We start from the raw sequence: 12,527 nt of genomic DNA, 5'->3' as shown, positions 1-12,527 counted from the left end.
AGCCACCCAAAGTGCTGGGATTACAGGCGTGAGCCACCGTGCCCGGCCGTTTTTGTTTTTTGTTTTTGTTTTTGAGACAGAGTCTTGCTCTGTCACCTGGGCTGGAGTGCAGTGGCGTGATCTCGGCTCACTGCAACCTCGGCCTCCCAGGTTCAAGCGACTCTCCTGCCTCAGCTTCCTGAGTAGCTGTGACTACAGGTGCCCGTCACCACGCCCAGCTAATTTTGGTATTTTTGGTAGAGACGGGTTTCACCATATCGGCCAGGATGGTCTCGATCTCTGGACCTCGTGATCTACCCACCTCGGCCTCCCAAAGTACAGGGATTACAGGTATGAGCCACCGCGCCCAGCTATCAAAGGCATTAAATAAGACATATTTCTATGAGTAGGGGAATGGTAAATAGTAAACATCCATACAACTTAAAAGCCATTAAAAAGAATTAGATCTCTAAGGAAAGGGTTGAACCCAGTTGTAGTACATAGTTTCATGCCTTCGAGGCACTTATGTATTGCTCCATCTACATGACACATTTGCCCCTGTCCTTGTCTATGAAATCCTCACAGACAACTTACAAAAGGAGTTCACATCAACTGACTTGTGAATCAGCTGACAAGGCTCAGTTTAACTATTGGTTCCTTTGTGAAGCCTACCTTGACTCCCTAAACAGAAATGCCCACTCCCCTCCGTGTGCCCCCACAGTCATAGAGATCTACCTCCATTATACACTTATTTCTGTACTGCCTTTGTTTAGACGTCCGCCTCCTCCAGTAGACTCCAGAAGAGCAAGCACCATGGCTTGTTCCTTGCACTGCTAGGACCCAGCGCAACCCTTAGGCAGTAACTACTCCGGGACCTTTGCAGAGAAGCAGGGACAAGGGGATCTGGCAAGGGCTATGAAGACCTCCTGCCTCTCATCTGCGGGCTGCCTCAGAATTTTCCAGGCTGATTGCTGAGGACCAAATAGTCACACAGGGATCTACTTGGCACCTAAACTAACTCCCACCTTCAGGGAACCTTGTCATTCAGGATTCAGGTGCTCCTCTAGGACTGAAGGTGGCAAAAATGTGTGCCCTTTGGAAACACTCCATGATAGATGAAAACAGGGCCAACACCGTGCTTCAAACTCTTAGCTATGGAAGCCTGGGAGGCTGGTAGCTTTGGATGGTCTATGGCCTTCTGATGCCTCTACCACTGCAACACAAGTGCCCTCAATTGTCCAGAGTCCTATAAAAATAGATGGAAAACTAGGACCACTTTCAAGGGGCTTAGGCAAATACATAAAGTGTCTGAACTATACTCTAAAGCAGTAACAGTTAGGGTAGAGAACAGTAGTTAAGTATGCTTTCCTTTTTAAAGAGGGAATGAAAACTAAAGCAAGAGGTAGCAGATTGAGTTACTTCTTCATGTTGAAACAGTACCAGTATCCAGTCAACGTGTCCAACGCAGACACCAAACTAGATGATTCAAGCTCTAGATGTGTATTCTAGTGTCACATTTATGTATGAACTAATTAACGACAACAACAACAACAAAATCAGCTTTTGATTTTGCTACACAGTCCTTTCTTTTTGAGACGGAGTCTTGTCGCCCAGGCTGGAGTGTAGTGGCGCGGTCTTGGCTCACTGCAACCTCCGCCTCCTGGGTTCAAGTGATTCTCCAGCCTCAGCCTCTCGAATAGCTGGGACTACAGGCACCCACCACCACACCTGGTTAATTTTTGTATTTTTTAGTAGATGGGGTTTCAGCATTTTGGCCATGCTGGTCTCGAACTCCTGACCTTGTGACCTGCCTGCCTCGGCTTCCCAAAGTGTTGGGATTACAGGAGTTAGCCACCGTGCCCGGCCCACAGTCCTAACCTTAGAAATCCTCAGTGGCCGCTAGGCATGGTGGCTCACACCTGTAATCCCAGCACTTTGGGAGGCTGAGGCAGGCAGATCACTTTAGGTTGAGAGTTTGAGACCAGGTCGACCAACATGGAGAAACCCCGTCTCTACTAAAAATACAATTAGCCAGGCCTGGTGGCGCATGCCTGTAATTCCAGGTACTCAGGAATCTGAGGCAGGAGAATTGCTTGAACCCGGGAGGCAGAGGTTGTGGTGAGCCAAGATTGTGGCATTGCACTCCAGCCTGGGCGACAAGAGCAAAACTCCGTCTCAAAAAAAAAAAAGAAAGAAAGAAGAAAACCTCAGGTCATGCTTATTACTCCAGTACATTTTGGGAGGCCAAGGTGAGAGGATCACTTGAGACCAGGAGTTTGAGACCAGCCTGGGCAACAGAGCAAGACCCCATCTCTACAAAAAAAATAAAATACATTAGCCGGGTGTGGTGGTATGCACCAGTAGTACCAGCTATTCAGGAGGCTAAGGTGGGATGATTAAATCCAAGAGTTTGAGGTTATAGTGACATATGATTGCACCACTGCTCTCCAACCTAGGTGACAGAGAAAGACCTTGTCTCTTGAAAAACAAAAAATCCTCAGAGGTCATTTTTGAAACAAGTTTCAATGCAATGTACAATCAAATAACTTTCCTTGGTCCTTAAGTTATTCAAAATAGGTAATTTCTAAATATTAACAAAATACTTTCAAGTTTCTATATCTTGCTGCTAGCAACATCTCATTCTATGAACTAGACAGCTCTGGCAATGAAGACCCCACAGGAAATATTATTTATAGTAAACTTTATTTTCATTGATATTTCACTTAACATAATTTCAAAGTCAGTCTGTGGTCTAAGATGAGCAAAAGAACAGATATTCTAAATCTCATAAGAGACTTTTTCACACTGTTCCTCAGAGCACGGAATGGGGTTTCAGGGTTCTCAATGTCAACACCTAACATTTTACCCTTGAGATTTACCTATAGATACAGAAAGAAGAGATAACATCGATACACAAGAATCGAGCTCTATGAGGGTCTCCACATGCTCATGTTACATCCTCATTATAACCTCTGTAGGGTTACAATGGTAACAACTGATTTTCCACCCCTCCGCCAAGGTTGGTGTCTTTTTTTTTAGGTAAAATGTCAGATGCAAAAATGCTGCACTTAGTTCTCTTAATACATTGAAAATAGTGGAAGATGCAGATTTTTAATCCTTCATCAGTGCAAGCTGGAACATGACTTCTGCTAATGGGGTCTGTTGAACATACTAACTCCAACTTTGGCGGCCATCAGCAAACTGTTTAAAAGAAACAAGACAGAAAACGTCAGGTAAAGGACAGAACAGGCAACTATGTTTTTAAGGAACTAAACTCTGCACGTTCCTCACAACTGCGTGGGGGAGGAGGTACTAAGGCAAGAGTGGTCAGAGGTAAAATTTCCATCCCTGGAGGAACCAGAGGAAAAGCAAGCCAAGGGACAGTCTCATACTGAGGTCTTAAAATAGCACACATGAGCTGGATCCTAATCCAACTGCCAATAATTTGAACAGATGAAGAAACGGAGGCAAGAGAGAGCAAGGCCGCCCCACCCTCAGGGATCTGATTAGTGGTCAAATCTCCAGCCTCTCAGTTTACGGCTCTAGACCTTGCTCCACACTGACTCTTTTGCTTCAGGTGTAACATTATACTGGTAGCATCACGACTATGATCAGAGTATGCAATTTTTCTCCAAAACAGATTTTTAAAAATGCCCCTGCCTTCAGGATGTCTTTATAATACTTAACAACTAAATTTTTTGTTTTTAAGAAGGTTAAATTTTTTTTTTTTCTTTTGATACAGAGTCTCACTCACCTCTGTTGCCCAGGCTGGAGTTCAGCGGCACAATTTCGGCTCACTGCAACTTCTGCCTCCCAGTTTCAAGCAATTTTCCTGACTCAGTGTCCCAAGTAGCTGGGATTACAGGTGTGCACCATCACGCCCGGCTCATTTTTGTATTTTTTCATAGAGATGGGGTTTCACCATGTGGGCAGACTGGTCTTGAAATCCTGACCTCAAGTGATCTGGCTGCTCTGGCCTCCCAAAGTGCTGGGATTATAGGCGTGAGCCACCAAACCTGGCCTACAACTAAATTTTTTTTGTTTTTTGTTTTGAGATGGACTCTTGCTCTGTCCCCCAGGCTGGAGTGCAGTGGCATGATCTCAGCTCACTGTAACCTCCGCTTCCCAGGTTCAAGCAATTCTCCCTGCTTCAGCCTCCCGAGTAGCTGGGATTACAAGTGCCCACTACCACACCCGGCTAATTTTTGTAGTTTTCATAGAGATGGGGTTTCACCATGTTGGCCAGGATGGTCTTGAACCCCTGACCTCAGGTGATCCGCCAGCCTCGGCCTCCCAAAGTACTGGGATTACAGGCGTGAGCCACTATGCCTGGCCACAACTAAATTTTTTAAAAGCCACAATTTGGTTTAGGTTTTATAATCAAAATTAGAAAACAGGGCCGGGAGCAATGGGTCATGCCTGTAATCCCAGCATTTTGGGAGGCCAAGGTGGGAGGATCATGAGATCAGGAGTTCGAGACCAGCCTCGCTAACGGGGTGAAACACCATCTCTACCAAAACAACAAAAATGAGCCAGGTGTGGTGGTGCACGCCTGTAATCCCAGTTACTCCAGAGGCTGAGGCATGAGAATCACTTGAACCCGGAAGGCGGATGGTGATTGCAGTGAGCAGAGATCACACCACTGCACTCCATCCTGGGTGACAAAGCGATACTCTGTCTCAAAAAAAAAAAAAAAATTAGAAAAGAGGATTCAATCAAAATTCCCTTTTAGCAAAATTTTCTGTAAAAGACATCTACACATCTAAGAAATATGGGGTCCCCGCATCTTCCATGCAAGTCACACAAAAGGCTGCAGTCATGGCTTTGCAGGAAAACTTCTGCCACCGTATAGGGAGGAGCCAGGATGGACCGGAAAGCAAACATGCGAACAAACCCATTTCCACAGTGAATGGATATACTCATGCCATTTTGACATTAAACCAGCTATTGTTTTTGAAACATTTCCTATGAGTGTATATATCAAATGTCAGTTGATGCATAGCATCAGATATCCTGAAACAAGTTAGGTTTTGAATGCATATAGTATCCTGGGGAATAAACTGAACTCTACATGGTAAAGAGGAGTAACAAATGAAAGTACCTGGCACCTGCAATTAAACCTGCAGGCATGAATTTTCCAGAGTTGTAGAATCTCATTCCCATAATGCCAGCCAAGGTACCAGATGTAGCTGATGAAAAAAATATAAAGAAGGGGTTAAAACTCATTACATCTTCTACGCAGGGGAATCAGAAGTGGGCCAAGCCCCACCCATCTCTCAAGGCTCACACCTCACCCTATGCTTATTCCTCCTTCTCCAAGTGGGGGGAGATTACTGGTGCCCACATCCTATGGGTCCAAGTACCAATGCTGGCCAAATAGAGCCCTTCACAGCCTGGGCCCTGCCTGCCCTTCCAGCCTCATCTCTTACCACTCATCTTCTGCAACCCCCCCCCTTTAGCCATCAATGTGTTAGTTTTCTCCAAAATGCTGCTGTTTCTCACGCCCTGCAGACGCTATTTCCTCTACCCTGCACGCAATTCCCACTGGGTAACTGTCAAAGCACCTACTACATGTCAAGCGCTGTGCTAGGTCCTGGAGAATAAAAAGGTAATCGTAACTGTCTTTGCCCTTTTACAGTGCTTCAGGTCTGATGGGACAGACTTTAAAGACTCACACAAATAAAAAGGCTTAGCCAAAAAAGTGAAGATTGGCTGAGATCTGAAATTACGGCAGGAATTAATGAGCTGAAGGATGGGAAGGCCTATTCCAGGCAGAGGGGACAGTATATGCAGAGGCCCTGTGGTGACAGGGAGCATGGCACATTCACCTTAAAAGGCCAGTGTGGCACAGAGGTCAAGTAGGAGGGGCCAGACCACATGGAGCCTTGAAGGCCATACTAGGGATTGGGTTTTCATCCTAAGAGCAATGAGAAGCCGTTAAAGGCTACTAAGCAGAAGGATACATGAACAGAGTCGCATTTTCTGTTTGTTTTTGAGACAGATTCTCGCTCTGTCGCCCAGGCTAGAGTGCAGTGGTGTGATCTTGGCTCACTGCAACCTGCAACTGCCGGGATCAAGCAATTCTCAAGTCTCAGCCTCCTGAGTAGTTCAGACCACAGGCACCCGCCACCACATCTGGCTAACTTTATTTTATTTTATTAAAGACCCGGTTTCACCATGTTGCCCATGGTGGTCTCGAACTCCTGAGCTCAGGCAATCCACCCTCCTCGGCCTCCCAAACCTGAGGTCAGGAGTTATAGACCAGCCTGGACAACATGGTGAAACTCCTGTCTCTACTAAAAATAGAAAAATCAGCCGGGCATGTTGGCAGACGCCTGAATCCCAGCTACCCGGAACACTGAGACAGGAGAATTGCTTGAACCCGGTAGCTGGAGGTTGCAGTGAGCCAAGACTGTGCCACTACACTCTGGCCTGGGCAATACAGTGAGACTCTGTCTCAAAAAAAGGGAAGTTTACAAAGGGGAAGGAGACAAGTACATCTGAGTATCAATGAGTGGATCCACCTAAAAGGAGAACTACAAATACAAGACAGGATCCTTGCCGGTGTCAAGGTCTGGAGAAGGTCAGGGAGAAGACATCCGAAGCCCAGAGGAGGACACTGGTGTTGGACAGGAGGGAAAACAGGACGAGGTGAGGCTTGGAGATTAAAGGCTCCGGGGAGTCCCTACCTGATGGCTGCTATTTTTTTCCCTGAAGTAGGCATGAGGTCATTTGCTGAGTGGAGCAGGATCAGAGAAAGGAAAAATGGAGGCTGAAAGTCATTTTGGAGCATGAGGGAGGGAGCTGTTAGGCAGAGCGGGGACCTGGACGCACCTCCTTCCTCAGCACACCCCATGAGCCATCACTGACCTCCCTTCCCAACCCGGCTGATGTGTACAGATCACACGGCTTCTCCCTCCCACATGGCACTCATTCTCACCCGGGGTTTGTGGAGACAGTGAGGAACCCACACTCCTAGCAGCGTCTGACACATGGGTGGCGCCCCAGAGAAATGTGCTGAAAGCCACCCTGATAAGGAGGACTCCTCGGTCCCCTACTCCACTCACTGTCCATGCCGCTCACAGGGTACTTTCCAGTTCTGATTCTATGCCCATGTTTTTTGTTTTTTGACACCGAGTCTTGCTCTGTCTCCCAGGCTGGAGTGCAGTGGCGTGAACTCAGCTCACTGCAATCTCTGCCTCCCAGGTTCAAGCGATTCTCCTGCCTCAGCCTCCCAAGTAGCTGGGACTACAGGCGCCTGCCACCATATCCAGCTAATTTTTGTATTTTTAGTAGAGATGGAGTTTCACCATGTTGGGCAGGCTGGTCTTGAACTCCTCACCTTGTGATCCGCTCACCTCGGCCTTCCAAAGTGCTGGGAGTACTGGTGTGAGCCACCGCAGTCACATTTAGCTAACTGCTAAAGAGGTGATTTTCTTTTTTTTTCTTTTTTTCTTTTTTTTGAGACGAAGTCTTGCTCTGTCGCCCGGGCTGGAGTGCAGTGGCCGGATCTCAGCTCACTGCAAGCTCCGCCTCCCGGGTCCACACCATTCTCCTGCCTCAGCCTCCCCCGTGTAGCTGGGACTACAGGCGCCCGCCACCTCGCCCGGCTAGTTTTTTGTATCTTTTAGTAGAGACGGGGTTTCACAGTGTTAGCCAGGATGGTCTCGATCTTCTGACCTCGTGATCCGCCCGTCTCGGCCTCCCAAAGTGCTGGGATTACAGGCTTGAGCCACCGTGCCCGGCCCAGAGGTGATTTTCAAATGGAGAAATTGCAACTCGGATGCTAACCTAACCCAGATGTGTGATGTCTTAGGGATGCTGAGGCCAGTGGTCTTCCATGGGCAACCTCAACGGCTGACACATTTGCCTTATAGAAGTTTAATGCTACTGGGTAAATACATTCACGAGGTATGGAAATCCTTCCATGTTCTATACATAAAAGATAAAAACCAGCACAAATCCTGCCTCTGCACCCTCATTTTAAAACTTTCTGAGGACTTGGTAGAAGAAGTGAAACTGTCATAAGTTAAGTGTGAAGACCTCACCCCATCCCACCAAACCAGGGTCGTTTGGAAAAGAGTATTCTGGATACACAGCTGCCCTAAGGAGCCGCTGAAGCAGACATACCTAGGAAAACCCAAACGTTCCTTGGATCCTGAGACAGCTGGTAAGCACCCAGGCCGGCTAGGCTGCCGAAGAGCAGTCCCGCAGCCAGGGACGGCACGCTGCCTAAAGGGAAGCAAACACAGCTCGCATTTTTAACATGAGGCACTTATTTCACTCACGGAATCCACCAGACCCCCATCCCTACAAAGGAGGACAGCACAGAGAATTCTCAACACGGCTCACAGCCAAGGTGGACTCAAGCAGGAAGATGTTTCGGGGAGTGTGCTATCTTCTCAGAGAAGTCAGGGTCTTCCCACCCCATTTTTCTCTCCTCTAACAGGCAGGGCACTTCCATCTAAGGAAAGGAAAGAAGGCCATCTTCCCTCCTTAGATGGAACTATGGCTAGTGGCTAGGCCTTCTTTCTAAACAGGCCTGATCAATCGTGAAGGGCTGGAACTGTGTATATGCAGGACTTCCAGCAAATCACACAAGGAGAGGGAAATAGGGTCAGTCAATTAAATAAAAATACAAAGACCTGGAGAATAAGAATTCTGGTGCAGGGGTTGGGGTGGGAATGCAGGCAAGGACTAGGGGGCAGAAACAAGCACAGCCACTCACACACCCCTGCCTGGCATAATGAAGAGACTTCAAAATACCAGTCTGTGTAGACCAGAGGTTTCCTCCTACCTGAGCCCAGAGATGGCACTTGGGGGTCGTGGCTGATGCACGGTAGTCAATGATAATAACAAACTACAACCACCCCTGCCTATCTTTAGATAAAGAGGCAAAAACAAGTCATTCCACAAGAGGCCCGGCTCAGCTTCGCCAGATAACCAGAAGGCAAGTGCAGGAGCTGCAACACTGACAAGGAAGCCTGCACTCCACTTGGGGACCTACAGCAAACCTGACTCAAACGAGCTTGCTTCTCAGGGACCCGGGCACTCACATTTCACTGGAACAACGTGAAGATGTTCAGAGGCTAAGTAACAACAAAACCATACCTGCTTTTACATAGCCAACGATCCCACCAGAAGCAACCAGTGCTGCGTAGCCAAAGCCAAGCCAATGCAAAGGCACCCTGAAAACACGAGAGAGAAGTCAGTGCTAACCTGGCTTTAAAAACAAACCATATTGTATAGGATGAGACTAAAAGGTAATCATTCCCCACAGGTTCTATCACTGAAAATAAGGCCCACAGAGGTTGGATGACTTTCTGAGAGTCACACATCTCAGCAAAGCCAGAGCTGGGACTCAAACCCAAGTCTCTGGCCCACAGGTTCAGTGATCCTCCCATCCCCCACGCAATCCTAGGCAGTCTACTCTTAGGGTTCTTTTCAGCTGAGGAAAGGAACTCTGGTTTCCAGAAGCTCCTGGCTACTCCATACCCATTTCCTGTCCACTCACACTGAGCCGGTGTCCTGCATTCTTCTCTTCTCTGTCCAGACGGGAGACTACCCCAGGCCTGCACCTGCAGAAAACAAGCTGGATCAGAGGTGGTTAAAAGCACAGCTCTCCAGCAGTCAGAAAGAAGTGTGTCCAACCCGCAAGCTACGCAACCTAAATCTCAGTATCCTTCACGTACCATGAGGATAACACTGGTACCAATTTCCCGGGGCTGTTGCGACTATTCAGTGGATGTCACATGTAAAGGTGCTTAGCACATAATAAACGCTGAACAGATGCCAACCATTGTCACAAAAACCTTAGTTCTAATCACATAGGCCCACAGGAAACTCAGCAAGATCCACTGACAGCTCTATAATCAGGTGATGCGTTAGTCACTTCATTAGCTACCCACGTTACCACAAAGTTGAAAAGCAAATACTCCTGTGCCCTTAATCCAACTACCTTAATGTCTCTTTTGAGGGGAGGTAGGACTGCTGCTTTTCGTCCCTGCTGCAACAGCCAATTTCAATACTCAACTTTTTTAGAAACTTCTGTGTCCAACTCACAGTTCTCGTTAGTAGGGCAGAAGGGTAGGATAAAATATACGGAAACACGTCATATTCACATGTGACATTGCACCCTTGGAAAAACAGCTCCTATTTTCCTACAGAAAGTATCCAGCATGCAGCGAGCCTAACAAGATGAAAGCAATGCACACCCCGTTTATTCTGTTTAAAGAATTAGGCCATGTGCAGTGGCTCACGCCTGTAATCCCAGTACTTTGGAGGCCAAGGCAGGCGGATCACCTGGGGTTAGGAGTTCAAGACCAGCCTGGCCAACATGGTGAAACCCATTGTCTACTAAAAAATATTTAAAAAGCAATCGGGCATGGTGGCATGCGCCTGTAATCCCAGCTTCTTGGGAGGCTGAGGTGGGAGGATGGCTTGAGCCCAGGAGGCAGAAGCTGCAATTAGACATATTCAGGCTACTGCACTCAAGCCTGGGCGACAGAGTGAGACCCTCCCTCAAGGACAACAAAAAAAAATTAAGTTTCCACAAAACAGGGAAGGGCAGGGGGCTTGGGATCTTGCCCACAGTTCTTAACTGGAGGCGGCACTGAGTTAGCGAGGCTTTTAAAGAGATGGAGCAACAAAACCACCAAGAAACCAGGCAACACTATGCTACATGGGTAAGCCTTTGCTCAGGAGGTCAGGGACTCCGCGCGTCCACAACTTCTTTTAAGAAAAGCAGAAAAGGCCGGGCGCGGTGGCTCAAGCCTGTAATCCCAGCACTTTGGGAGGCCGAGACGGGCGGATCACGAGGTCAGGAGATCGAGACCATCCTGGCTAACACGGCGAAACCCCGTCTCTACTAAAAAATAGAAAAAACTAGCCGGGCGAGTTGGCGGGCGCCTGTAGTCCCAGCTACTCGGGAGGCTGAGGCAGGAGAATGGCGTAAACCCGGGAGGCGGAGCTTGCAGTGAGCTGAGACCCGGCCACTGCACTCCAGCCTGGGCGACTGCGAGACTCCGTCTCAAAAAAAAAAAAAAAAAAAAAGAAAAGCAGAAAATACCCAATGAGAAAAGCACCGCCCACACGGCCTAAAGGCCCGGCTGAATCGGGGGGACGAAAAGCAGACGGCCGTGAAACTCCTAAATAATCCCTAAAAGTTAAAAGTGGCAGAAATAATAAGAATAATCCCAAATAATTCGCACCGGTCTCACGAAGGCCCGGGCTGTCTACAAGGGCGCGCAAGCCGCGGTGATGACAGCGAGATGTCGCCGGAAACGCGGCGGCTGACGCTCTGCGTCCCGGTGGCGGGGTGAGGCGAGGGGCGCGGCTCTGTGGTGCGTGCGCAGTGTCCCGGGAGAGGGGCGGGCAGAGAATGAGGACGGTGCTTGAGCCACCGAGTAGCAGCAAGCGCCCTCTGCATTCAGGGGGTGAGGAGTGGGGCGGGGCATCGTGGCGAGCGCCCCAGTCCCGGGAACGAGGTGGGGAATCTCTGTGCTTTCCCAGTCCACAGCGCCTGCAGGGCCGACCAGCACCAGTCCCAGGTCCAACCCTGAGTGGCCAAAAGCCGGAAACCCGGAGTTGCACAAGCTGGACCACGTGAGCTCGCCAGGCCAGAGGTGGAGGCCACCGCTGCGGGAGGAGGGCATCTGAGGCTGGATTTTGAAGAACCCCATTAACAGAGGGACAAGTTACAGGGTATAAACCAGATGCCGGTCATCAGGGAGGAGTGTCATTCAAGCCCGATCTTGTTTGTTTACACCAGGAAGGGCCTGCCTTCTACCTGGAAGAAAACATGGCGGCTGCAGAATAATGTGGCTCAATGCCAAATATGTTTGTTTTAAGGAGTGAGGCTACTTGAGAAGCATCTTAAAGGGGGATAAGGAGTAAGTTAAACCTGCTTTTTGCCCAGCTCTGTGGATCCCGAATGTCCACAGCATGATGTTATCTCCATTTCCACTTCCCAGCCGCTTCTGTTCCCTGTGTTTCCTGCACCACCATTCTCTCATTTGCTCTACACTAAAATTTGCTGTCATCGTTGACTTCTCCCTCTCCTTCATCCCCTACAAGTATCAACATAGACAAATCTGATCAATATAATCGTCACTGAATAAAGCAAATTCCAGCGCGGTCTTTTTTTTTTTTTTTTTGATACGGAGTCTCGCTCTTGCCCAGGCTGGCGTCCAGTGTGCGACCTCGGCCCACTGCAACCTCTGCCTCCCAGGTTCAACTGATTCTCCCGCCTCAGCCTTCTGAGTAGCTGGGATTACAGGCCTACACCACCATGCCTGGCTAATTTTTGTATTTTTAGTAGAGATGGGGTTTCACCATGTTGGCCCTGCTGGTCTCGAACTCCTGACCTCATGATCCGCCCCCCACCCCTTGGCCTCCCAAAGTGCTGGGATTAGAGGCGTGAGCCACCGTGCCAGCTTTTGCAGCGCATATTCTTTTGTTTGTTTGTTTTTGAGACAGAGTCTCACTCTGTTGCTGTAGAAAGTAGAAAAGTTCCTCTTCAAAGCTCATCTTGGTTTAAAAATAAAATA

At 48.4% G+C, this 12,527-nt stretch overlaps 1 protein-coding gene across 1 annotated transcript; it reads right to left on the bottom strand.

The window, feature by feature from the left end:
* Positions 1 to 2,663: 2,663 nt before the first annotated feature.
* Positions 2,664 to 11,504, bottom strand: TMEM14C (transmembrane protein 14C). The gene is made up of 6 exons (XM_033216212.1): positions 11,190 to 11,504; positions 9,494 to 9,557; positions 9,091 to 9,167; positions 8,110 to 8,211; positions 5,081 to 5,168; positions 2,664 to 3,180 (listed from the first exon to the last, which is right to left on the bottom strand). The coding sequence occupies exons 2-6, from the start codon at positions 9,511 to 9,513 to the stop codon at positions 3,129 to 3,131; spliced, it is 339 nt and encodes a 112-aa protein (XP_033072103.1). The 5' UTR covers positions 9,514 to 9,557; positions 11,190 to 11,504; the 3' UTR covers positions 2,664 to 3,128.
* Between the last annotated feature and the right edge of the window lie 1,023 nt (positions 11,505 to 12,527).

This window comes from Trachypithecus francoisi, unplaced genomic scaffold (genome assembly GCF_009764315.1).
Source record: "Trachypithecus francoisi isolate TF-2019V2 unplaced genomic scaffold, Tfra_2.0 Lachesis_group10, whole genome shotgun sequence".
Classification (NCBI taxonomy): domain Eukaryota; kingdom Metazoa; phylum Chordata; class Mammalia; order Primates; family Cercopithecidae; genus Trachypithecus; species Trachypithecus francoisi.
The sequence above is the reverse complement of the archived record's forward strand: the minus strand, read 5'-3'. Positions and strand labels throughout refer to the sequence as shown.